This window comes from Equus asinus, chromosome 29, assembly GCF_041296235.1.
Source record: "Equus asinus isolate D_3611 breed Donkey chromosome 29, EquAss-T2T_v2, whole genome shotgun sequence".
Taxonomy (NCBI): Eukaryota; Metazoa; Chordata; class Mammalia; order Perissodactyla; family Equidae; genus Equus; species Equus asinus.
In genome coordinates, this window is record NC_091818.1 from 12,045,239 (window position 1) to 12,073,238 (window position 28,000).

General features: G+C 42.2%; 1 protein-coding gene across 1 annotated transcript in view; it reads left to right on the forward strand.

Annotated features, from left to right (window-relative positions):
- Positions 1-5,907: 5,907 nt before the first annotated feature.
- Positions 5,908-28,000, forward strand: part of LOC123284006 (rho GTPase-activating protein 20-like) — a gene marked incomplete at its 5' end in the record, with an annotated part of 37,816 nt that continues 15,723 nt past the window's right edge. The window contains 9 exons of the mRNA XM_070500820.1: positions 5,908-6,086; positions 12,710-12,859; positions 13,841-13,882; positions 14,511-14,595; positions 18,577-18,654; positions 20,896-20,962; positions 23,388-23,543; positions 26,271-26,440; positions 27,820-27,981. Of these exons, the coding sequence (XP_070356921.1) occupies positions 5,908-6,086; positions 12,710-12,859; positions 13,841-13,882; positions 14,511-14,595; positions 18,577-18,654; positions 20,896-20,962; positions 23,388-23,543; positions 26,271-26,440; positions 27,820-27,981 (1,089 nt within the window). The remainder of the gene's footprint in view (positions 6,087-12,709; positions 12,860-13,840; positions 13,883-14,510; positions 14,596-18,576; positions 18,655-20,895; positions 20,963-23,387; positions 23,544-26,270; positions 26,441-27,819; positions 27,982-28,000) is intronic.

Genomic DNA, 28,000 nt, shown 5'->3' on the forward strand with positions numbered 1-28,000 from the left:
AGGCAATGCTTTACCCCAAAATCAAGAGAAGATAGTGGATGGATGGGTGTGGCTCCCCCCTGGGCACTGGACAGTTTCCTTGTTGGGCAGGGTTGGCCCTGGGTCACAGCTGATAAGGGCTGTGCTGAGACAGAAGTCTGCTTCAGGGTCCACAGCTGGTACTAGTCTGAAGACCTGCTTCCTGGGGCTTAAATGGGCCTGTCCCCAGCCCATTTCCTGCCCACAGACCACTCTGCACAGGGCTGGAGCCAGGGCACAGGGCTGCCTCAAGATTCCCAATCAGACTGAGGTCAGCAGGCCTGCCTCCAGGGGCACTGATGAGCATTTGTCTTGTGCAGTTCCTGGATGGGCAGGACTGCTCCTGGACTGTGGCTAAGAGGGGCTGGAACTGGATCACGGGCTGCTTCAGGGCTCACAGCCAGGGACACGGTTGTCAGGCCTGCTAACTGAGGCACAGACGGGAGTGACTCCTGCTGGGTCCATTGACAAATGGTGCAGGTGGCAAGAAGAAGACAAAAAAAAGATGTGCCATGTTCACAGGGGTATGGCACTGATCTGGGCCTGTGGTCAGGACCCCCTGAGCACGGGCCTGCCTTCTCAAACACCATTCCTCAGCCTTGGGTTCCGCCAGGATTTCACAGTCTCCTACCTGGATCCAGAAGCTCCCACAAAGGCACTTTTCTCCATTGATGGCTGCCAAATCATGGTTGCTGAGTGAGGACACGAGTGGGGGACTGCCTATTCCATCATCTTGCTGATGTCACTCGCCTGTTAAGTGATATTTAAAAATTTTAGGTAATGTATTTTGTTCTCGGATGGTTAGTCATTTTTGTGTTCAACCTAGGAAGAATTTGTCTATTGCCAGGACATGAAGATGTTACTGTATTTTTTCTAGAACTCTTATGATTTTAACTTTTATATTGATGACTATGATTCAAATCAGATTGAGTTTTTCATATGGGGCGAGTCAGTGGTCAGTGGTCACTATTTCCAAACCACAGGCTTGTGATCCATTAAAGAAAAGCCAGTGACTATTTCAACAGAAAAGAATTTGGTAAAATTTCAGAACTTGTTTGTGATTTTGAAACAATCTCTCAGGAAACTGGAATCAAAGGGAAGTCCCATTCCCTGACGGAAGACAGGAAAATAAATAAATCATCAAAAATCATTATTCTAAGTTACTTTATGTTAGAATTTCTCTATTTAAAACAGAGATAAAACAAATGTCACACATCAGAAGAAGCGATCTGTTAGAATTGCTATGAGAGCAGCATCCTTGGTCCTGCAGAGGACGTTCTAGATTATGAGCTGCCCCACACGCAGGGACGTCCTTGTCTGTCACAGTTTTTAAATTAAATGATCATGAGGAATAGTCCTCCAGGCTCTCTAATGGGTCACATTTTTACAGATCGTCATAGTAAAGTTGTTCTGGAATTCAAATGCTATAAAATCTCTTCTTACAACCCTTTATCCTAGATGTCTGACTCAGTCCAAGGATAATACTCCACCAACCAAATTGGAAATATGAAATGTTTAAATAAAAAGTAATAACACAATATACATCCACTTCTTTAGGGAATGTAAACAGGGTAAACTAATCAGAAAAACAAAATGATGATAAGAATCATAACTGCATTCTTTGTTCAGTATTTCTATGCTTAAATTTTATCTAAGAGAATATGCACAATGGGATCAGATGTAAGTGTGGAAATTTCCTAGTAAATTATTATAATAAAAACAGGTATTTGCTCATCTCAGCGTGGTCAGTATCTCCAGCAGGTGATGTGTGAGCCTGGTCCTGATGGAAGGGGACAGCGGTGGGACAGGAGGACCAGAAGTACCAAAAGGAGAAGGGGACACTGGGTTTCAGGGTTAAGCATCCTCTTAGCAAAGGGGCCCTACTTGTGCTTTTGCATAGGCTCCAGGGGAGAGGTGAGCCAAGAGGTCGGAAATAAAGATGGTCACATATACAGAGACTTTGAATGTGACACTCAACAGCTTTACATAATCTTGACAGTGAGAGAAATTGTGTGAAACATTTAAGCAGGGAGGTGCCTTTATCAGATACATGCGCTTGAAATATCGCTCTAAATACAGAGTAAAGAATGGAATACGGTGGGCAAACTGTGGGATGAGGCCACACTGAGGGACTCTGCAAGGCTGGGGGAGCAGGGCTGGGCTCCTGCACGTGGCACCTGGTATGGGGCAGAGCCATGTGCAGCTGAGGGGAGGCTGGGGACAGAGCACAGAGAATCTCAGTGTCCACGTCCTGAGGGAGATGAGGGGCTCTCAGCCAGCAGGAGCAGGCTCCAGATGCCCAGAGGAATTATGCGAGTCTATGCACTGCCTCTTTCTCCTGCTGGGATCTAACTTCCATGTGAATAGGAGTTTTCCCCTCTTATGTCACTGCTGTATCTACAAAGCCCAGAAAACTGTGGTGCAAAGGACAAACTCAGCAAGTGTTTGCTGAAAGAGTATTTGAATTCTCCTGAATTTCAAACCTTGTTGAAGAGCAGATCTGAGGCAAAGACAATGATTTCTGCTTTCTGGACAGCTTGAGCCTGGAGTTCTGAGTCGAATTAAGAGTAGAGGTTAAGTAATAATGGTGATCTCATTGTCTATAGGACAGAAGAGAAACTCCCCCTTGACCCTGGGAACAGTGACCAGGGAGATGGACTGGGTTCCAAGGCTTCACGCAGAGAAAGAGAAGGATGCGCTGGGCCTGCAGGGACTGAGGAAAAAACCATGGGGAGCAGGCGGATGGGGGAACAAACTGTGAGCACAGGAGACAAGTTCCATGAGCAAATAAACTGCAGAGTGTGGGTGAACTTGATAGAAGTCAAATAACATTCCACTTAAGAACATGTATGATAGACTTTTTTTTTTTTTTAAGGATTGGCACCTGGGCTAACAACTGTTGCCAATCTTTTTTTTTTTCTGCCTTATTTCCCAAACCCCCCCTGTACACAGTTGTATATCTTAGTTGCAGGTCCTTCTAGTTGTGGGATGTGAGACGTCGCCTCAACGTGGCCCGACGAGCTGTGCGCGCCCAGGATCCGAACACTGGGCCGCCGCAGTGGAGCACGCGAACTTAACCACTCGGCCATGAAGCCGGCCCCTAATGATAGACATTTGTTAACAAGATGTTAAATATAGAGCTCATGATCCAGCACAAGATCAATGAAATTTTAATACTCAATTTTTTAACCCAAAATCCTATGAAGGACCCTAGTGGGAAAACCTGTGAAGAGAGGATGATGGGGTTGGTAAGCTGTGTGTCCATAGAAGAGATGATTCTGAACAGGGGGAGATGGATGACAGAAGCCAACAAATGAGGGTCTAAGACTTTCTCTGCCAGGTTGGACTTTACTCTAATACAAGATGGCGTGATGGGAGCTGCACAGCTCAAATATTAGGATTCATTGTGCTTCTTTGATTTCTCACTAGTACAGGCAATAGATTACCTAAAAATTGGAGTTTAAAACACAGATAAGGTTGTGTGAGATTATTTGGAATTCATTGCTTTATGCACAAGTGATGGAACACTGAACATGGATGCGCTCCCTAAACCACATTAAAATGAAGGGATATGATGTTTGCAACATCTTGTCTCATGGTTAAAACACTTTAAATTCCAATTTCTGTACATTTTTCCACCTTCCATGTGCACTGCCTTATGAGAGAGTGATACAAGAGACATTGCCTCCAATGTATGTGAATGCCATTAACAGATGATCAGACCATGGATGTGTGAATAGAGACAGTGACCTGGTGAGCTTCAGAAACCAGCTGTGCTCTCAGGGCTTTGGCCCTGGTGAGGGATATGTCCTGTGACCAGGAGGGGGCGGTGCAGGACAGCCCTTTGGTCCCTACAAAGCTGCTCAGCAAGGACCATTCACTCAAAGGAGCCTGGGCCTGGGGGCTGGACCCTGTGCTTACTGAAGGAGGCTGAGCAGCTCTGTCCTCTCTGGCCTGGCAGAGTCCCCTGAGCAGGGAACTTTGTGTTGTCTCGGTAGGTGCTTCCTCCCAGGGCTCTCCCAAGGGGTGAGGCCAACCTCCATCCTCCTCAGTGTGTGCTGTGAGCTGAGCTCCAGCACCAGGGCTCAGGGAGGGGCTGGGCAGTCACTGGATGGAAACCCATTTTCATGGGCAGCCCCTACTATGGCACAGGGTGGAGACCACGGGGATGTGTACACCATGGCCTGGTCTCCCCTCCTCCTTGTGCTCCTCTCTCACTGCACAGTTGGGGACAGGCTTTGGGGACAGAGGGAAGCCCCCAACATCACTTCTCCCTTGCTTAGACTTCTGAGAAATTTCCCATGATTCTTGCCAAGCAACCATGCCTGTCTGTGTCTGCAGGTTCCCTCTCCCAGCCTGTGCTGACTCAGCTGCCCTCCCTCTGCATCTCCTGGAAAAACAGCCAGACTCTCCTGGACCCTGACCTCTCACTTCAGTGTTGACGATTACTGGATATGCTGGTACCAGAAGAAATCATGGAGACCGGGCAGAGAAAGGATCCTGTGGTGATGGAAATAAATGTCCTGTATCTTGACTGTATCAATGCTACTATCTTAATTATGGTATTGAACTATAGTTTAGAGAGATAGTACCATTCGGGGAACCAGGTAAAAGGTTGATGTAATTTCTCTGGGTTGTTTCTTACAACTTCCTGTGAATCTACAATTATCTCAAAGTAAATAGATTAGTTTTAAAAACTCAAAAGATGCAGGCAAAACCAGAGAAACAGATATGTCAGTTTGTCAGTTATGGCATGCGCCTTAGAACCCTGACTTCATAACGGCCGGTGACCTTGACAACTCCAGAATCCTCAGGCTTCAGGGCCTAGTTTACAGTGCTCTGCCAAGTGCTGTAGACGTGCTCGATAGTCAGTGCCAAGAATTGAAGAAAACGGGATGTTTTCGTCAATCAAAAAGCGCTTTCAGCTTTCAGGCGGTCGTTCAAGGCTTCACCTCCGCAGGTAGTCTTTGAATATACTACTCTTGATCGTCCAAAGGGACTAGCAGTCACAGGAAGTGTTCTGTTTTGTTTCTCCTAAAACATGGGAACTGATTCTTACCTTCAGCACTGCTTTCATGAAAAGCTACTCATGTTCACAAGGTTCAGTGCTGCTGCGTACAGAAAGCAGGCTTTACATACTCAAGGGAGACTCTTTCTTGGCTCCATGAGAGAGAATTTTCTGTAGACCTATGACAATATCTCCCTATTCATGAAAGAGTTTTTGTGTCCTGTGAAATTTAGTTGTTTTACCTTTTATGACCAAAGAGTCATAGCTTAGAGGTTAGTTATAGCTCAACAAAATAATATCTAAGACCCTGTTATGTTTAGAAACTTATTGATGTTTCCAGTATTATTTGCTGATCTTTGAGAATTTCCCCCCAAAACTTGAATACTGATTTAGCTACGATTGGAGTCAATTTTCCAGAATCTTCAGTTATCTAAATTTTTATGTTAACATGAAACTAAATTGTAATTACTTTTTCACAAATCTCTAGGTCACTTTATTTTATCTGTCTCAGGCCACAAATTGTCCTGGGTTTTGGTGTTTTTTTTTTTTTTTACCTTCTTGTAATATTCTCAACCTTTGGCCTCTTGGTTCTCCCCTTCCCAACAGCTCGTGGCCATCTTTGCTTTGCTGCTGCCCCCTTCTCTCCACCTCTAAGAGTTGGCATGCCCCGGGGCATGTCCTGGAAACTGTTCTCCATCTACCTCAACTCCCTGTGTGCCCTCATCTTTTTTAATAGCTTTCTGTAATTTGGAGACTTGAATTTGAGCTATAGAGTTCTGTTTTGGGGATCGAGGCTAATTTTTAGTGTCGTGTTAACCTTGACCTTTGGCACAAAACTCTATCAGGTATTTGATGGGTGACTGGTTGTCCTGTGGTGTTTGTTGCTTTGCAGGGAAAGCTCTTCTGTTGAGGTGGACACCCACAGTGAAAATGCTACGTCATCTGAGAGTGCCGGTCGCACTCTGCTGATCCACGGCCCCGTGGAACTCAAAAGAGGCTGGAGGAGGCAGAAGCGACACCTCTTCTTGCTCAGCGATCTGTTGCTGATAACTAACACCAAGTACGTGTACACTACAGGCTCCCCTGATTACCATCAGATTGCATTTTCACCAACCCTTACTGTGGGAAAATATTAAGTGGTTTTCTTCTTTTGCTTTTGCAAATGTTTTGATCCTCCCTTTAGTCAACAAGTACTGACAGAGGTCTTGTTCTGTGCCGTGTCCCTGTAGAGAACACGATTGTGAATGTGACAGGCAGGGTCTCTCCTGCCTGGAGCTTCCGGACAGATGATAAAAATAAGAGGAGGGAAATTACACATTGAAGTTAGTGCTTCTCATGAGAGAGAGAAGAGGGTACCATGTGGAGAAGAAAATGGGACCATCCTAGAGAGGGGCTGTCTATGAAGGTCTCTCCAAGTTGGCAGACTTTAAACCAAACCTATGGGGTGAGAAGCAGCCGCATTCCTAGACTAGGTGGCTGAGCCTTCTATGGTGAGGGACCAGCAGGACTCAGTGGGTGCAACTCAGCCCTCTGGAGGGAGGGGTTCAGGAAAGGCTGATGTGACTGGAGCCTGCAGTGTGGGGCACAATATCAGGTAAGATACTGTGGTCAGGGGTCCAGCCACACAGGGTCTCCACAGGCCACAACAAAGGTTGAAATATTATGCTGAAGCATATTTAATTAAGCAAGTGACCATATCTGGTTTATATTTTTAGCATATTGTTCTGCCTATTGCTAGATAGCAGATTGGTGGGTAAGCAAGAGTGGATGCAGGGAGACTAGTTAGGGAGGCAGTGGTTCTGATGAAATATGACAGGGACTCCATGTTGGGAGTGGCAGTGAGAAGAGGCAGCAGACAGATTTGGAACATATGTTGGAGACAGAACCAAATGGATGCACTTTCTTCCCAACCCTGGACACAAATGTAACCAATATCCAGCCTAGAACATGGTAATTGCTCAATTAACATCTAACGGTAGGTGGATGCAAGGTCATCTCTTTACTTTCTTCATCTCTGTTTTCATGATTTATGAAACACCATAAAAGATAAAGAATATTTCACCAAACAAACTATTAAGAAGCTTTTTCATTACTAGAGAAAATGAAAACTCTTTTCTTGGCTGCCCTCACCGCTAGCTCTCAGTTAGTTACGCCATGTCATAGGTAAGACACGCAAGTACTGACTTTGCAAAATGCTATATTTAATCTGAGCGACATTAATAATAAGAAGCATGATTTATCAGAAGTTTTTTTCTGTCAGGAATTATGCTGAGGACTTTATGTACCGAATCTTGTCTGACCCTTGCAACTACCCAGTGAGATAGGCTCATTTTCCTTATCTTATGGAGGACCTTGATGCCCGGAGGTCTGCTGCCTTTCCCCAGGTCACCACCTTAGCAATTAGTGGAGTCCACGTTTGAAACTAGGTCTGTTAATTTCAGCACACAGGCTCTTACCCAACCTGTGGTGCTGCTGCCTGTATTCTCTCTTTTGTCTGGATTTCACAGAACACACCACAATCAACTAGTTTCTCTCTCATCCTTGAAATCAACCTTTCCTTTGTGGTGAGGAAATGGCTACCTCACATCCTGGTGAGAAATGGAAATGAGAAACAAATGAGAAGTCTAGCTATCAAAAAAAAAAATCAGAGGCCAAAATAAAGACGATAAAATATATTTAAGATGAGTGAAATTGCCTCCAGATGTAGGCTTGGAGATGACGATGTCATAAAGAGGACAGAGAGAAAAAGATTCTGTCCAGGGCTTGGCATGAGGTCCATTCAAGGCACTCTGCTCCTGATAGAGGGAATGAGGCATTATTTTAAAAAGTGTAGACTAGTTACCAATCTCTTTATTTAAGCAAGGTTAGTATAGGAAACTGAAATTTCTTGGATGCATTCTTGGGACCACACAAGGAGCATCACAGACGGCTTGTTTAGTTTCCCCAATAGCCCTCCAAGGCAGGTACTGTTATCATCTCCAGGCTTCAGATAGGAAGACAAAGACTGAGGAAGGCTCAGGAACTGGCCTGATGTCATACACAGGAAAATGGTGGGAGAGACTGCACTGCAGGTCTGCCTTCATCCCAAGGCCATGCTCTTCCTGTCACACCATGTTGTATTCCTCCATGCTCAACCTGAGACACACAAAAGCAAGCAACCACAACACTCATCTCCTGCTTGTCAGGACTTTGCAGACCGCTCACATTCAATTTTTAAGGGGAATCCGTTCTCCTTCACTTTTCTTTTCTCCTTTGTAATTGTTACAGTATTTAGGAGAGTAGGAGACCTTTGTTTTCCTACCAGAAGCCACTTGTCTCAGATACTGCTAACCTCTGAATGGGTCTGATAGAACCTACAGTACTCTGCTAAAAACATTTTATATTGATACAGAGTTCTTTTCTCCTAGCAAATTGCATCCATTTCAGAGCTGAATTTTTATTTTGGTTGGTCTATTATCACAGAAGATGCCCACCATCTTTCACATACTGCTTTTCAGAGAGCTCTCTGTGTCTGCTCAAGGGTTTCATAATGTGACACAATCTCTATCAATTTATTCAATAATATTCTTGTTTATGAGACTCAGTTCCTGCAAGATTACTTTTATATGCTTTCTACATCCATTGGGAATTTTGGAATGTGTAGGTGATCTAAGGCATTTGATTTGCTTCAGAAGACCTTGATATAGAGAGAGCAGAGATTTTTGATAAGGTAACTGTCTTCATCTGGTCAGGCTACCAAAACCAAATATCATCGACTGCTTGGCTTAAACCACAGAAATGTATTTACAGAGATTCATTTATTTATTATTAGTGCTTCAAGTGGACCTCATGCCAAGCCCTGGACAGAGTCTTTTTCTCTCTGTCCTCTTTATGACATCACCATCTCCAAGGCTACACCTGGAGGCAATTTCACTCATCTTAAATATATTTTCTTATCTTTATTTTGGCCTCTGATTTTTTTTTGATAGCTAGACTTCTCATTTGTTTTTCAGTTCCCTGAGCATTCTGTTCCATTTCTCACCAGGTACCAAGCAGATGAGAGTTAGTCATTTCCTCACCACACAGAAAAGAAATTTATTTATTTACAGAAATTTGTCATGGTTCTGGAGACTGGAAATCTGAGATGAGGCTGTCAGCAGGGTCGGGTCCTCATGAGAGCTCCCCTCCAGGCTTGCAGATGGCCGCCTTCTCCCCATGGGCTCGCATGCCTCTCCTCAGTGTGTGCCTGTGGAGAAAGAGCTCTCTCTCTTCCTCCCAATCCTATTGGATTAGGACCCCACTCTTATGACCTCATCTAACCTTAATTACCTCCTATAAGCTTTATCTCCCAAAACTGACATATGGGCTATTAGGGCTTCAAGGTATGAATTGGAGGGTGGGGAGTGGGGTGGGAGTTGGGGACACAATTCAGTCCATAGCAGGAAGCAAGCAGTACTCAATGCTGCCACCTTGTACAAGAGTTTACCACAGCTTTTAGAAAGCTGGCTACTAGATCATTTCCATAATAAACATTTGAGGACATTCATGATTACTGTTCATATGAGAAAATTTATTTATTTTTTTCCTACCAAGAAATAACAACTTCAATGAAATAGCCACCCGCAACAAGCCGCTTATTTCCTTTCTGTCATGCCTCGCTCTCAGATGGAGGATTGTGTTATGTCCTGGATCGATCTGTTCAAGTTAATCACCTGAGTTTAGTGCCTGCTTTTTCTACTCAGGGAAGGGGGTGGAGTGATTTAGGTTCCGTTTTTCCTCAGTGTGTCTTGAGGCTTCAGTTGGAAACTCTTTCTTCTCCAGGTTGATGCTACAGAAACCAACACAAAGGGAGTAAATAGTTGACTGACTGCTTCGTATATATTAGTCAGACTAAATGAACTTTAGTTTGTGTGTAATAATAAAGGGGATTTATATGTCCTTTCTTCATGAGGAAATTATATTTCTCCCATTGTGCTGGATGTTAATAATAGTCAGTGGAAATTGTTTGGAGATTTTTTTCGTTTTTTTCATACTACATTAGAAACTTTGGTTCTCAAGAATTAAAGTCAGATGGGAACTTTGTTAACATTTTTGATATTCATTAGAATGCTAAATAAGAAGTTATTTTTCAAATGAAATTATGACTTGTTTTTTTAAACAGCATCTACTTCATAAGATACTAATACTCGTAGAGGCCCATGGAGAACGTACAGAAAGGAAGAGACTGTACTTACTTAGCTCACACCCCCCTCAGACATCTCTCTCCTCATATTTAGTTATTAAAGAATATATAAACAACAAAATCCAATTTTGTTTAGGTCAAAAGATGAAGATGACTATTAGCTTATTATCAGTGGCATTACAAAGATTCTTGCAGAAGATACCATGACCCCTACTCCCAGCATCTAAGGGAACACCTGTGCCTTAGAATGAGGGGAATCTCCCTAGAATCTGTGACTTTCCACAGTTCACCGGGGCTCATGCTCCTGTGTCCAAGTTGAGGTAGAAGAAAGCAAGAGGGATACCATCATCTTAGCAGACCGATAGCGAGGGCCCATGCGGTAGAAATAAAAACTGCCTTTTTCCTCCTGCTCCCTTTGAGCCAGTTTCCATAAGGTTCATCCCTTCTCATTTCTACTGACATAATCTGAAGAGTCAGACACTGAGAGCAGAGAAATGCGGTGAGATCTCAGGAGAATCCACTGTAGTACAAGCCTTTGATGTAATACATTTTCAGTATTTCCAGGCTACCATTTAGGTTTGTTGATAGAATGTCAGGAGATTGATCCTCTCAGTCTCAAATGAGAGAACAATACCGTCAGAAAGCCTGATGGCTCTGGGGGGAGAAAGGAGGCTGAAGGTAGGAACGATGAGGAGGGCACTACATGGAACTGTACAGGTCAGCACTCATGGAGGCCGAGTGGTTGTGAGCGTAGGCTCATGACTTAGGCTGTCTGGCTTCAAAGCCCATCTCTTGCTTTTGGCAATTTTCTTAATCTCTCTGTGAGTTTCCTCATCTATAAAATGGAGCTAATAGATATAGTGGATTGAGGATTAAGTGAAGTAATGTTTGTAAAATATGTAGAATAGTGCTTGGCATGTGGTGGGAGCTCAATAAATGTTATAGGAGACTGAAAACCATACTCTGGGCTTTTGACAACTCCATGGTTTGGTTTCAAGGAAGTGGATAATCTTGGGAATTTATGGAACTTTGGAGAGAATTATTGAAATGACTCTTTCAGGTGCACGTATTTGGAATTTTCCACACAGTACCTTAGGTGTCTCCACACATGGACATCTACATGTCAAAACTTTTAAAATCTGTAAAAACAAGTAGACACGTGTCTCTCTTTCCTATCGGCAGTAGACGATTTTTAGCTTCGTAATGCTTTTAGAGTTACGATCTAGAACAATTATTTTATCTGAGAATTGATTGTGTTTCACACAAATCTTCAAATACATCAACATAGGGTAAAAATGTGAAATAAATGTCTAAGAAGCCACCTGTGTCACAAGGCATATTTGCATCCACTGTACCCTAACGTTTGAATCTAGGTCATCCTTCAGGTAGGCTTACTGCAGAATTATTTTCGTTTCATAAATCCCATCGAAGGCTTTTTGCTTTAACTGTTCCATGAGTCAGCAGAGTCTTAGGGGTTTTTGAACCTGAGGTGTCTTGGATCTCATTTTAGCTTTAGCGTTTCCACATGTGGTTCTGAATAGGAGGCAATTCCGAAGTGGCGTGCCCGTGTTCCCTAGGCATCCTTCAGAGGACTTGTACCGTCTAAATCTCAGGCTCGCCTGAGTGTTAAATTTGTGAGTTAACCGAGAGATATAGTGGTTTCCATGTCAGAGGTCAAAGGAGATTAGGCAGAAACTGTCGGAAAACCATTTCATTGCTGACAAAGTCCATCACCTTCCGATTCCTCAGAGATAAATGGGAAATATCTTCATGACTCACATGTAAGACCTCCTGGGCACTGATGTGGGACCAATCGATTGATTGGTTGAATTTTGAGCTCAGTCCGCACGCTAACAGTTTTTCAGTTTGATCCGGAACCTGATAGAAAATGGTATGAATGAAATCTTAATAAAGGAAATTTAAAATAACCTATGCTTAAACGCTAGAAAATCTTTTAAAAAATTAAGGCTGAAAATGTATTTTAAATCCCTCTGATCCAAGCTTATTGCTGTTTTAGTCTGATTCTCAAGAAAAAAGTTGTATAATTATCTTTATAAATCATGTATCATGTATCTTTGTTCAGCTACTCAAAGGCTTTTTAAAGTAAGCAAGACATGAACAAATAATAAATTAATTATAGTAATAATAAATCATTAAGTAAATAAAATGATATATGTGAATATAATAAATATAACAATAATAAATGAATAATAAATGAATTAATGGTTCTCTAAAAAAGCTCTAAAATGTAGAGTATGGTCCGTACTCAATCCTCAACATGCAGAAAAATGGCTATTTGCTGCCATTGTGTTTTCAGGGCCTTCCTGGGCCAGGCGTCACTCAGCACACACTTTGTAAAGACCCATCCAACCCCTGACTGTGCGGAGCTCAGAGGGTCACAGAGCTAAAGGAGGCACGTTGCACCCTGGGGCAGTGAGAATTGGCATCTTACCATGAGCACAGCTGTTCCCATAACATTTAAGAAACAAACTAACAGAGGTCTTGTTTGGTTATCTTTCTAGTTACAAAAAAAACTTTAAAATAAAAAATAAAGTACCCCTGAACACCATATGGATTGCCAACTGTTTGGACAAATTTGGAGAAGCCGACACCTCTGCCAAGAGGTCCTTTGTCTTGGGCTGGCCCACAGTGAACTTTGTGGCCACCTTCAGGTAAGACCTACAGCTTTTGTATTCAATGACTCCTTTTCTGACCTCTCATAATGACACTTGTATGTACTTTCCCCCAAAAGGTTTTTATGTGCAAATTGATCATGAACAATGGGAACTATTGGAGTAATTTCCTTTCCTTTTTGGATGAGTGCTTTTTCAAATGGGCTCTAGGAGCTACTTGGGGAGGTGGATGTTCAGGGTACATGGAGTAAGGTTTAAGGCCCCTCTCAACATCCTGCCCCTAATCCCCAGTGAGTAGCTGTGTTTTTAAATCACTGGAATATCTTCCGTGAGCAAGTACTATTAAATAGTCCAAGTCAGTTTGAAAAATTGCTTTTATACTCTCAAATTCATTCCCTTAAAAATAGTATTTAATTATACAAATAAAATTAATCATGTCATCAAATACTGGGTTGCCTGAATTGCTGTGTACATATTGTCTTATTTGGTGTCTATAGAGAGGTGACAATTCAAGACAAAGGTATGGTCCCAGAGTACAAGTTAGTGTTCCGAGACATGTTCTAAGACTGGCACGAGGATGGGGAATGTGGCTCCCCGACCCTGGACATCCTGAGTCTACACTTCTGGGTTCACAGGGGTTCTTTTTTATATTTGAATAGCACTGCCAGCTGCAGGAACGCTCTGAGGTATAATTAACCCTTTTCCTGTTCTGGAAACTGAAACTCAGAGTGGTTAATTGATTTGCCCGTGATCACATAGCTTGCCTCACATAGTTGCAATTACGTGTTTAGATTCCACACCAACTGCTCTCCCACTTTACGATCTATTTCCCATCGCTGTAACACTGCTTGGAAAACAGCAGGGCCCATCAAATGCCCAACGATGAGGAGAGAACAACTGACACGCACATCCACGTCAGTGGTAAACGGCTGCTGCTATTTTCATCTGCAATGGCAGTTCTAATATCTTAGTATAAGTATTTTATGTAGTTAATTTTTTCTCCCTTTTTTTAAATTGCAGTTCTTCAGAACTAAAGGAAAAATGGCACTCTTCCCTTCAAAGGTATTTTTTCAGTATACGTATTCTAAATCTTTGATCCACAATAAAAGATTGCAGATCTCTTCATGGCAGCGCCCTCAAACTATTCTCCCTCTCTCTAGTAGAAGCTGTCCGAGCATCCTCAAATAACTCCTTGTTTAGATTTACCCGGCTGCTACTGCAAAAATGTCCTCTCACTTACATGCATGTTTTGCTTATTTTTGAGGAAGTTCTGCTTGTCACTCTCATCTTCCCCTTCTCTCCAACCTAATGATTGGATCCAATGTTACTCTCAAAACACACGTTCAATTTCCCTAAGTGCAGGTTACTCTACTGAGTGATTCTCAAAGCAGCTGCTACTTCCTACCCTTGAACCCAGGAAGGTGCTGGGCTCTCCAACCAGGCAGGAAAGCTCTGAGGACTGGATCTACTGCCAAATCTCACACGACAGGGGCAACCCGTTATTTTCTGGGTCATGTCATGAAGTATTTTTGCATATTTTTCCAACTCATAATTTGGTTTTGCCGAGTCTATTTATATGCTTTCAAAAATAACCAAGTAGACTGAAAATATTAGCAGTATAGATTATTTGAAAAGAAGCTAATAGCTAATCCATCCTACTCTATTTTGGGTTATTATTGAATGTGATTAGGTGCATCAATCTAGCCAAAGAGAAGGACCAGCCAGAGAGCATTCCCCTCAAAATCGTCACTGAGGACATTAAGAACTGTGTCTGTGTGAGTATTTTTAAGAGCAAAAATTAAATTAAATTCCAAGTTCTTTATTTGGGCAGAATGAAAGAGAAAGGCATAGACATAGACAGAGAGAGATGGAGGTAGAAACAGAGAGAGAGAGAGAGAGAAAGGGAGAGAGAAGGAAAGAAAAACAGGAAGGGGAGATGAGGGGGAGGGAGGGAGAAAGGAAGAGAAGGGAAGAGAAAGAGAGAATTTAGAAGGTACCAAGTGGAAAACTGTATTTTCCTGTATCCATACTGTGACATAAAACGTGAATCCCAGGTGATATGAAGCAAGAGGAATCTATGATGGCTTCAGTGCTTAAGCATGAAAAGAATATTGCATGGTAAACATTCCTAATGTTTCTCTGTATCCTGCTAATGGTAATTATAGTGGCTTGTTGTAATAAAGTGATTTTCACAACCAGGTATTTCCTATTAGAATGAAACATTTTTTCCAATTGTTGCTACATGCAGAGTGGCCTGGGTTGTTTCCACAGTTTTTTTCTTCCTAGGATGTTTTATTTAGAATAATTGTAAAGTTACAGAAAAGTTGCAAAAATACAAATGGTATAAAGAACACCCATATACCCTTTAGCTAGATTCACCTATTTGGTTAACATTTTACTCCATTTGCTTTATCATGTATTTTGTTGTCTCTCTCTCCTTCTCCATATTGTGTATGAAGATACCTATTTTTGAGGGTCGCACATACGTCGTGGTCCTTTATCCTTAAACACTTGGGTATGTCCTAAGCATAAGGGTATTCCCTTCTATAACACCATACAGTTATCGCCTTTAGTACATTGAACATTGGTGTAATACTTGAAGCTACCATTCATGTTCCCATTTTGCCAGCTGGCCTCAGTAATGTCCCTCTTCTAGGAGAGAATCTACTGGAGGGTCAGGTATTAAAAATGCGGAGAAGTTTTGAAAAGTCTTTCATTCTGAGGAATGTCAGCACTAATTGAACTGAAAAGGTTGAGACTTTTAAGAGATCAGTATATTTCTACCTTATTTTTTTGATGCCACTGGGGAAAAAAACCATTCACCTCAGTTGTTTCTATAGAATTTGATCTCTGAAACTGTAGTGCAGGAGCCAAGACATTGACCCTGAGGAGCAAATATTCTGGGTGTTTTTCATATCACTTTGTTCTGTTATCTGTTACGGGAGCTCTCGATCACACACGATAGTATGTGAAGGTGGAAAAAGAGGCAGTTTAAGACAGTTATTTCCTGGCCAGTAGGAAAGCCGTGCAAATATTCTGATCTGTTTCTGAGTATCCGAGAGATGCTCTGCTTGAGGAGATAAGACTGGAGTGTTCCCTAGGAAAGCACACAGCCTGCTCTCATTTCACTTAGGGCAGGGGTTGCAGTCAGAATTTTTCATGGAAAATCACCTTTAAATTTTTGAAAATGAACTTTAATTGCATAAACGTTACACAAAACAAACATTTCTAATGTTCTTCATTCATTCCCGAAGATCCAAATTTCCCTCTAATTCTATTTCATTTCACCATGGAGAAACTTTCCTTAGCATTTCTTGTTATGCAGATCTGGTGCCAACAGATTTTCTTAGTTTCTTTTATCTGAAAATGTCTTTATTTCACCTTCACTCTTGAAAGATGTGTTTGCTGGATGTAGAATTTTGCCTGCAATTTTTTTTCTTTCGGCGCTTTAAAGATGTTCCGCTGTCTTTTGGTCTTTATGCTTCTGATGAGTTGTCTGTGATCATTCAAACATTAATCATCTGCATATGATCTGTCATTTTTCTTCAGCTGCTTTCAAGATTTTTTCTGATTTTTGGTTTTTAGCAGTGTGGGTAAGTATCAGAGCATGGTTTTCCTTGAATATGTTTTTTTGCCAAACAAAATCCTGTTTGGCATTTTCTAAACTTCTTGAGTTTTTAAATTTATGTCTTTATGAATGTAAATTATGTCTAAAGTTTGGGAAATTTTGGTCATTATTTCCTCATTTTTTTTTTCCCCGTTTTTTCTCTTCTTTCTTTCTGAGATTCTAGTTACACGTATATCAGACACTTTGATGTTGTCCACAGGCCCCTCAGGTTCTGTCATTTTTTTCAATCTTCTTTTTTCCCCTTTACTCTTCACATTGGATAATTTGTATTATCTACTTTCAAAATCATTTCCTCTTCCATTTGTCATCTTCATTATGCAATTTAGCCTGTGTAGTTTCAATGTTTTTTTCAGATTTCAGATAAAAAATTTCTATTTTTCAATATTTTTAATTTCTATGCTGAGATTCCTATATTTTTGTTTATTATGACCATATTTTCATTTCTATAATTGAGCATAATTGTAATAGCTGTCTTTGGCTAATAATTTGAACGTTTAGATCATCTCAGGGTTGTCCTCAACTCTTGAGAATTGATCACATTTTCCTGGTTCTTCATATATCAAGTAACGCTTTAGTTCTTATGAAAAAAATCACATTTCCATTTTTTTCAAATTATTTGATGAAATAGTTAATTTTTTTAAGGCGTTTGTTTGCAAAGAGCTCTGTCTACTGGAATTTATCTGTTTTGGAGAACAGACAACATGCAGGAAGAAATACACACATCCCTGGAATGACTATTTTGAACATAATATGTTCCTTATGCCAGGAAAAACCGTTATCTTACAGACCAGATAAATTAGGGAGTGATGATTAGCATTTGAAAAGAGATTCTTTTACTTTAAAAAATCTTTCATGGGAGAGTTTTTGATTGTATTGAAGGGACTTCAGACATCTTAAAAACAGCAGCACCCTTACTTCTGGTTAGGTCCCGAGGGAAACCCCATGGTTGAATGCCCCCAGACACGTCAGCACAGGAAGCTCCCAGCATGCCTGCGTCTGGGCCCTCGGAGCTCTACCACTGGGTTCTGAAGCACTTTCTCATAATCCTTAGGGCTACAAGTAGTTGGAAATCAATGAATGCTTTCATTGATAGAAGTCCCATTATAAGCAAGTTTCAGGGCCATCTGTCATATCAAGCAATTGAATTCATACGAAGAAAAATACAATGAAAGGACAAAGAATGAATTACGAAAGGATTCCCTTTGTTTTTAATGTCATCTTCAAGCCTCTGAGTGTCCCCTTATGCTGTCTGTCTTCTTTAAGCACCGTTGATTTAGGACAGGGGCCTTCCTGCCTGATAATACTCCAAAACTACGTGCGCAGTCAGTGTTCTTGGTTACCGTTTTTCTTCTTTTAAAATGTCTTTTGGAGTTAAGAGTTCAATAGATATCTCAGAATCCTATTAATTGCTTTCGGGTACTTTTCTGTAAACTGTCTTCCTATTTTAATGGAGCAGTTTCTCACTGTGAGGTGTGGCAGGGAGCTATTGTGAATACCCTAGTCACTGGCAGAGTTTGGAATGGAACTTGAGTTTCTCAAATTTTCAGTCTAATTTCCTGGAGTCATTGGTTTCATTTAATTTTCTCAACATATCTTGACAATGAAAACTTAGTGACCATCATGCCAGACACAAAGAAAGTACTCACTAAAGAATAGCTTTTAAAAATGCCTTTTATAGCCAGTTCTTCTGATTTTACCAATACCAAGTATGTAATTGCAAAGAAATAAAGCCATATTACAAAAGCACAGCTCAGGAAGAGAAAGGGTTCAGCTCCTCCTTCTTAAACCACCCCCCCTCCATTACAGAAATAGCCTCAAGGTGCTGAGGACCAGCCCACGGGCCTGCCCGGAATTCTCAGTCTTTCTCCTTCTTGCTTAACCTGTTATGTTTTTTATGCCACAAATCCTTTCAGAGAAATGTTTGATTTACTGAAATGCTTCCTACTAGCCTCATGTTATACAAAGGAATGAAAGTAAATGGTATTTAGGGGTTCGTGCTCTGCATGTGCTGTGCTGTATCACTACCTGAAAACGAGCTTGCCTTTAGAAAACGGATAGTAATTTGACAAAAATTATTTAAATTTTTCAAATTTAAATTATAGCAATTTTTCGCATTTATTTTTTACAGTCTGTAACTGTAACAGTGACCAATTCGGATACAGTGAATAACATTATCAACATGTCACTACCAATGCTTGGAATAACTGTAAGTTACCTGCAAACTATTTTTACTTAAAAACCGACTTTAATTTTTGAGATTTGTGTGTGTGTGTGTGTTTGCATAATGCACATGACAACTGATTATTATGGATTTCAAAGTCATATTTTGTCCCCCTTCAAATTTGGAAATTGAAGGCAGCAAAGCTATATTATTAACCTATATATGGTTGCTATTCTTGTATTCCCATTTTAAATTTTGTGCAAATGGAAAGTAATAGCATAATGAAATTGGGCTATAATTTTAGAGTGCTAATGGCAACATGCATTTTTATTGTATGTATTTTATACATGGACAATCACATAAGATTCTAAATATTTCCTCCTCCACTGGACTGTTCCTTCTGTATATTCTTTCCTGATTCCTCCCCTCCCATCGCCATTTGCCCTGGTTGTCATTCAAGGACTCAATCTCAGTATGATGAACCCTAAATAAGATGTTTTCTTGTGAACTTTGATATAAAGACCACCGGGCTACAGGCTCCACCCCATTGATGCAGACCCTGAGGATGAGTTGGCTAATGCCCTTTGTGAATTGGTAAAGGAGGAGACAAGTTCTGAATGAGACCACGAATCCAGGGGTGTTTGTGTCCACATCACTTTCATCCTGTTCTGCTTTTAAGTGTCTGCTCTTTGATACTTTGATGGAGCTGGTGTGAGCTGTTGAAATTCTTTTTGGTGAGAGATACATATGTTTGAGGACGAGGTTGTGTCAGGGAGAAGAGAGGGAGAGTGACATGCAGATGGACAGAAAACAAGGAAGCACTTGTAAAGCACGACTCCTCAAATAAAATTCTCTGGAAATGTAAAAATGCCCTGCTACAGTGACAGGGCGTAATTACAAGACTTGTATTTAAAATTTGCCTAACCCAATGGTATAATAAAGCCTCTTAAAAGCTAAGGGCAACCAGAATTTTCCACAAGGAGCCAATGATTTCTGTACAAACAGAATTAATAATAATACATTTTAAATGAATTGGAATTTATATGCATGAGTAAAGCACACTTCTGCATTGATTTCTAACCTAGAAGATGTGTACACTCTGAATAACAATTAAACCTTGGAAGAGAGTGAGTGTTTTTAGGGATGAGGTTAGGGAGATTGATTAATGATATAGCTCATTTTATTTCATGATTTTAATTTTCCTTAGTGTAAAGTGATCAATCTCACTAGACAAAAAAATTTCTATTTTAATGAAGAGTTGGGCTTATTTGGCTATATATGTATGCCTGATTGAAGAGATTCCAACACAGTGTTTCCAATCCCTACCTTAAAAGAAAAGGTTTTTATTAGCTCTCATTTCCTATTTGCAACACAATTTTGAGCAGATTTAGCTGTGCAGGCGTGTGTGTGTGCCTGTGTGTATGTGTGATGGCCGCCATAGCTGGGACTCTCCTTCAGAAGGGCTAGACTGATTTTTAATCAGGAGTCAAGGGCAAGCACGGTACCTATCAATCACCAACAATTCCGTTTCAAACATTTTTTGCTTTATCCTCTCTTGGAGAACTCTTTAAAATAATTCAGCTGTCTTTATAATTTTGACTTGATCATTCCGAGTAGGCTTTACAGCATTACTGGCAATGATTCTGCTGGGAGTGGCTGTGCTCTGCATCTGACCTGTTCTCTCGGTTACAGTTCTTGTGGCTTCTTTCCTGCGTCTGCACCAGAGTCAGTGCGCTGACTTCGCTGGGCCATCTCCTCAAGGCCTCCTGGGCTTCTGCCTCCTTTAGCTCAGGGTTGCTGAGCCATCGAGGCCTTTCAAGCTTTACTTTCATGGAACAGTCATGGCAGGGTGTGTGGCTCTCAGGACAGCATGCTTGTCTGGGCAGGGACATTTGAAGGCAAAAGCCAACATTCTCCAAGGAGTCTGGAGATAGCAGAAGGCAGGACTCTCAAGATTAGACTTTTCCTCCTTAATAAAGGGGGCATAACTGTGATTTCTTTTGCTATCGGCCATGCCCAAATTGAGGGGCTGACTGCATTGTGGTTCCATAGATCCTTGGCCTTCATCAACAGGGACAAGAATCAGGGAGGGTCTATTGGAGGCTGTGAGAGGGATAAGGGGTTACTGAAATCGGCGCCATTGACTCCAAAAAACTGTAGCCACCCCCATTGACCAAATAGCATTTATACTGGCCCCAATTTTTTCTTTTTGGAAGCAGAAATGCTAAGGAACTGGTACCTGCTGTGAAAGATTTAGTGTGACACATAGTTCTTTTTGTTTCCAAGGGCTCTGAGAAAGATTACCAGCTGTGGGTCAGTTCCGGCAAGAAAGAGGCCCCATGCCCACTCACTGGTAAGTGTCTGGGAACATCTCAGAGGGGGCTGATTGGGTAGAAAACTGCAACTCTGAAGTCTCCAAGGAACGGTTGCTCAGTCTCAAGCTCCAAGACCCTTAAAAGTGAAAATCTTATGCAATATTCCTTCCTACATTTATTAAATAATTACTAAGCACTTACTCTATCCCAGGCACTGATAACATCTCTTCATTCCACGGCTTATGGTCTAGTTTGTGGGAAATGTGAGTTTTTCTTCTTTACTTTTTTACTTGACAAGCAGAGCTGTCTTGAAAAACTTATACATACTTACTTCCTCAGGTATGATGGCAACCTGGATCGGAATTTCTTTTCCCATCTATTTATTTTTTTATATTCCAGTCTTGAATTCCTCTGTTCCATTTCCTAACTACTAAGTAGCCTCTATTTTGTGAGAATCTTAAAAAATCCAGCCATACCTCTGAATCCAAGTACAAATATTTATTTAATACTTGCTCTGTGTCCGAAACTTTTCTCAGCATCATAAGGAAGATGAGATAATTGCAGTTAACTCCTCACGTCTTCACTGACTAAACCACCGGTACTTTGCTGTTTCTCAGGCCGAGTTTTCTAGTATTGTTCTTGAGGTTATTGATAAATCGATTACACCTCTCCTAAAATCGTTATTAGAGCAAGTGAGCTAAAAGAATAATAATTCTTGGATCACCAAATTTGTTCAGTGTGGAAAATAGAGGGACTAAGACAAGGGAAGGGACAGGCTCTGTTGCAGACCTGGCAGGAGGTCTTCTCAGCCTTCACGGAATTGAAGAGAGTGAGGACCTTGCTCTGGATGAGCTTGGGCTGAAGGGAGTGTTATGGCTGGTTTGATCTTCTATCCAGACCACTAACACTGTCTCCCTGTCGGCAATAAGGCTGTTTTGCTTTCTTCTCATTCATGTGTTCACTGCAGGAGCACTTTGAATTTCCTTCAAGAATTTTTCTTTTGTGTTCATGACTTGGCTAACTCTCTGGTGCCAGAGGACTAGCTCTCAGCCGCCTCAGCTTTCGACATGGCTTCCTCAGGAAGCTTAATCATTTCTCACTTTTCATTTAAGGTGAGAGGTGTGTGACTCTTCCTCTCATTGAACACTTAGAGGCCATTGTAGGGTTACTAGCTGGCCTAATTTCCATATTGTCATGTCTCAGGGAACAGGGAGTCCTGAGGATATGGAGAGAGAGGGGAATGTCAGGTCAGTGGAGAGGTCAGAACACACACGCATTTATCCATTAAGGTCTCCATCTTAGATGGGCAGTGTTCATAGTGCCCCAAAACAGTTACAATAGTACCATCAAAGACACTGATCACAGATCACCATAACAACTATAATAATCATGAAAAAGACTGGAATATTGCAAGAACTATCAAAATATGACACAGCGACATAAAGCGAGCAAACACCGTTGGAAACACGGTGCTGATCGATTTGCTTGACATAGGGTTGCCGGAAGTTCTCAATTTGTAAAAAGCGCAGTATCTGTGAAATGCAATTAAGGGAAGCACAATAAAACTAGGCATGCCTGTATTCTTCAAGAATGAAATCCACACCACACTGTTGGGGAAAAGTGCAATTCTCCACAGTGAACTCTATGGAGAGGAAGCAATTTAAAGCATGGAAGAGCAAAACAAATCACATGGCAGGCAACTCCCGGTGATGTTGGGGGCAGTTTTCCACTCTGTAAACACTGTTTTGCACTTTGCTTCTGGGTTTCCAACACCGTGCAGCCTTCCCTCTGATGGCTGCCTGGCAGGGCCCTGGGTGGTTGGGCAGCCATGGGAGGGCAGCTGAAGGCACAGAGCCCTGCTGCTCTTGAGGAGCCCTTGTCTTTAGAACTGACAAAAGGAAATAAAATCTGTGTTAAAATGACATTACAAGTGAGACAACAGTGATCACAGCAATTCTGAACATATATGGTCCAATTCTTTAAAAACCATTGACCACCAATGTTTATTAATATATTTTCCTTGATCCTTATAAGTCTGTGTGAGGGTAAGCATTTAAAAGGATGAATGTCAGGCTCAGAGAGGTCAAGTAATTTGCCTCAGATGTACAGATCTAGTTAGTGTCAAGGCAGAAACTAGAAGGCATTAAATATTCTCGGAGGGAAACACAACAAAAGTCAAGATTGTGCAATGCACTTATGGATCTATGCATTCCAAAGAAAGCAACGTGGTTAAAAATCTTTTTCTCTTTCCTTTTTAAACTCTTTTGCTTGGGCACCTGCTTTTTGCAAGGTGTCGCCTGTGAGGGTGCACGTGGCACTCGCTCAGGAGCACAGCCTTCTTCATCCAGAAGCTGCGGGAGAATGGCAGCACACACTGGTGTGGCCCACATGCTCACAGTAAGGAGGTTTGATCCTAATCCATCACCATAATCCTGATGCATAGTTAGGTTTTTCTCTGTACAGGACATGAGCATCCCTACATAATTAAAATGAGCCATCGTCCAGCCACTGGGCTCCTGCCACAGGGACCAGAGGGCTCCACCTTCCAGGAGTCCCCAGACACGCAAGGCCAATTCATCCTGAAGCCAAGGCACCCAGCCAGGAACCAACAGAGGAAAGGTGAGCCCCTCCCCTCTGGCAAGCGCCTTCTCTTGGCTCATGTCTCCACTTCCCAAACGCGTGACACAGAGCTGATTTTCCATGTGTGGGTGGAGAGCCCGTGTGGACAGGAACCCAGTACCCACCCAGAATCAAGCTTAGAGAAACTCCAAAGGTCTAAAATCAAGACCCAGCTCAATTCTAGGAAGGTTTTTTTTCTTTTTTAATTCTTCTAGGTAGACAGTTGCTCCCTTCTCTGTATCCCTAGAGCACTGTTGCCATATAGTTCTGTGTCTGCACATCCATGTGTCTTCTCAGAGCATGTGCTTCTACAACCCGAGAACGTGCCTTCCCGATCTCAGGGATTTGTCCAGTATCTCGGTCTGTCACGGGAGGGGACCAAATGACCACATGTCTTAGACACACCTGGAATCAAAAACTCCAGTGGAGTGAAGAGTTATGGAATTGAACTGGACTCTCTTCTGGGCTTGGGCTGAAGTAGCCTTGGGATGCCAGAGAGAACTGGACTCTCAAGTCTGTTCCCACAGCAAGCTCGCTTTCCACGTCTGCTTCAGACCCAGGGCGAGACCAAAACTAGACTGAATGTTTATGGTCAGGGCTTTTTTATCTTCCTTCTTGTCATTTTTTCCCCTACCACTCCAATATTCTCCCATTGATATTTCTTTCTCTGAAGAAGACATTTTATTTATTTGGGAAGTATTTGAGCCAGAATAGAATTTCTACTTCAAAGTATTTTTATTATGATTGTTATTCTAGAAGGATAAATTTTCAAAAAATTTATTTTTTAATACACACACCCTAATTGGAGGATGAGGAAACACTAACCTAAATCTTGCCAGGACTGTTTAAAACTAGCTAGGTTTTGGGGGCCAGCCCGGTGGTGTAGTGGTTAAGTTCAGTGCGCTCCACTTCGGTGGCCCAGGGTTTGTGCGTTTGGATCCCAGGTGCTGACCTACACCACTCATCAAGCCAAGCGGTGGAGGTGACCCACATACAAAATATAGGAAGATAGGCACAGATGTCAGCTCAGGGCCACTCTTCCTCAAGCAGAAAGGAGATTGGCAACAGATGTTAGCTCACTGTCTATACTTTCTGTCTATGCTCATAGAGTAGCTGAATGTGTAGCTTTGTATCAAGGGATAGAGCACTCTTCTTCAGAGCATTCTTGTTTAAGCTGAATAATGGAATACATTTGGATAGTTTTAGAAATAATAAAATCAGGTTAAGAGTAGGAAAACCAGGTTGCATACAACAACTCAACCTATATTTTAACGTGTATCTGAGACAAACATTTGTACATGCAGACATATAGAAATCTTCTCCTGGAGTTAAGAATGTATTGGCTTGCTTCTCTCTTTTTAAAATGGTAGGGGTATGAATGCCAGGCAGGAAGAAGCCTTAGTTAGGGGAGTGGTGGCATTCCTTCCTGACTGCTACCTTCTGGAGGCAGTGAAATCAAATGGAGAATGGGGGTGGGGTCTGCTTTGGGGGGGGGAGACAGATGTCTAGGCCTCCTTAGGCCCTCTGAGTGAGGGAGATGAGATTTATCAAGGCTGCTATGAGCCATGCCTTATGCTGAGTGGGACCTTCTAGTATTTAGTCCAAAGAGGTGTAGGTAGCATCATTTACATTAAAGTTGACCAAACCAAAGCTCAAAGAGTTTTCAGTAAACTTATCCGACTAAGCGGCAGAACCAGGAGCCTTCTGTTTCTCGGATCCTGCTCTCTCTGGTCCAGCCCCAGGAGCACTGCATCCATGTGAGTGGACATGGAGATGCACTCACTCCTTCCCAGGAAGGCCGAGTGGTTGGACGTTGAAGGCTACTTGGTGAAATGTTGCTTCACTGTTTATCCTTCTACAACTTGGCTCCTCTGTTGACATTTTTAGTATTTGGTATAAACATGTGATTTAAACAAATGGTAAGGTACCTTCTTAGGTAAACATTCATAGCTGAGCAGTAGAAACTTGGAACTCAGCTTTTCCTTGCTGATCACCTTTCCTTTGAAAAGCATTCTTTTGACAGGGGCTGTTGGGTAGTTAAAAATCATCTTTGGGTAGCTTTGTGGGGTGTCCGAAGAAACACGGCCACCTGGAATCTTACCACATAGCCAGCATTTAATGACTACTTCCCAAGGACCCTGACTGCTGATAGTCATCATGGAGCTGCCTGAACGTTGTGGCCCCCAGAGCAGAGGCCAGAGGCGGGCTGAGAAGTGGGCTCAGGCAGGTTGTGTCTTGAAAGGCAGATCCTTTTGCTGAAAGAAAGTTGACCATGGTTGGGCGTTCAGAAAGCAAACAGGGAATCTAAGAGTGGGAGGAGACTTACTATGAAAGTAGATGATTGCCAAACTCTGCTTGATTTGAAAACCAAACCTGGTTAGCTTTCGAAATGTGATCTGTCACCTGAATCCACCGTTCATACTAAACATCAGAAAACATGGACAAGTACAAGTGAAGTGTCTCATGCAACAGGCAGGAGAGAGCACTGCCTAGGAAGCATTTCCCCTGGAAGAAGTGACCCCGAGTCTGAGCAAGCCTGTAGGTTTGCAGGATGAGGGGAAGAAGAGCACGTTAACACCACAAGGATGCAGTTGGCCAATTTCCAAACGTGGGAAATTCTGTGCAAAAGCTGACTCAGTTCCTCTTTCTTCTTGCCATCGCAATGAATGTGCCGTAAGTAAATTAAACTAACTACTACTGATAATCTCACTTCTTCTTTGGATTCAGGAAAGAAGTCAGTGAGAATTAATTTTATGGGCAACTGGGCCCTCCGGCGTGGCTCCAGCACCTGCCAGGACCTTCTGCACGTGACGCCACCATCCCCAAAGCCAGGGCAGCTCTTTGGCATCAGCCTCGGGGATGTGTGTGAACGCGACAGCCTGCCCCCTTCTCTTCTGGTGGGTCTCATTTTGGTCTTCTGTGGCTTTCCTGAGGAGGGAGAACTCTGAGAGGTCAAGTGTCTCGTTTAAATCTATCCCTAAATGGAGAAATCTTTAGACAGCCGCTGGCTTTGGGGGAAAAGCTTTGCTAATATTACGTCAAAGAATAAAATCTGATTTAGGTACTGCTGAGTCATAAAGCAAACACTACAAAAAAAAGATACCCATGTCCATTCCATAGGTTTCAGCAAAGACCCACATATGCCTGCTCAGATCAATGCAAATGGGCTCTATGTGGATGAGTCTCTGAGAGTCCACCCCGTCTCATCTTCTCTGAACTCCACAGTAGTCTTCAGCCTCCTTCAGCTGAGTCTACTCAATCTCACTCCTCAGAATCTCTCAGGTGACTTTGACCTGTATTTCCAGTGCTGAAGCATACAGACTCAGCCTCTGGCATATGTGGATCCTTTCATCCAAATAGAATGTGTCAAGTGACAGCCACAGAATTTGGCCTGTGTTAACTCAAATTGGTGTATGGAATTGTCAGTGTCAACATTTATTGAGTGTCCAGTATCTCTCCAAGCACTCTACCAGATCTAGGGAACTTTAGGCTAACGACGAAGAAATGTGTCATGCCAGTCCCATGCTCCTACTACCTCAGTCCTTGCAAGTTTCACAGCAAATTTAGGGGGTAGCTATGATTATCATCATTCCCACTTCACAAACGAGAAAAAAAGTAACCTCACTAAAGTGTACACTGTGCCCAAGGCCACACAGCCAAGATGTAGCATTATAGGATTCGGGTCCCTTGGATTACCTGACTCCAATACCTAGAGCCTTTCTGCACCACAAGCAGAGGACATGAAGATGCAGCAAAAGGAAAGGAAAGAGTGATGAGAAGGGGATGTAATTAGAGGAGGAGGAGAGGGGTTTGGAGACCCCGATTTTAAAAGAGGGAAAGCAATCCAGGAAGTAGAAATAGGGTACGCAGCCCCTTAACGGGGAATGAACAATGGGACACGGGTATGGCACGAAGATTTCCATAGCTGGGGAAGAGCAGCTATATTAGGGCACGATGAGGAAAGATTGGTGGAGTAGGAGCGGGTGATTCCATAAAGGCCTGGAAGCAGGGAAGTTTGATTCAAAAGTGTCAGTTCACTGAAAAGGAAAATCTGACTTAAAAACTGTTTGAAATGTTTCAGCATATGAATGTAGAAGGGATGGTTGGGTAGAAAATAGAGACACTGAGAAAAAAACTTCTACGTTTGCTTGCATGCCCCCCCCCCCCCCTCCAGCACTGCACCTCGCTTACCCCAGCTCAGACAAGGGGGGAGCTGGTGCTCTTGGCTCCTGGATATGAGGTACCATTGATTTTTTCTTTCTCTTCTTCCCTATAGGATATGCTTTGCTTTCTTAAGCAAAAAGGGCCGCTCACAGAGGGCATATTCAGAAAATCGGCCAATATGAAATTATGCAGAGCCCTAAAGGAGACATTAAATGCTGGGGACAAAGTGAACCTGGACTGTGAATCTGTTCTTGTGGTCGCATGTGTCTTAAAGGTAGGGAAACTTCTAGCAT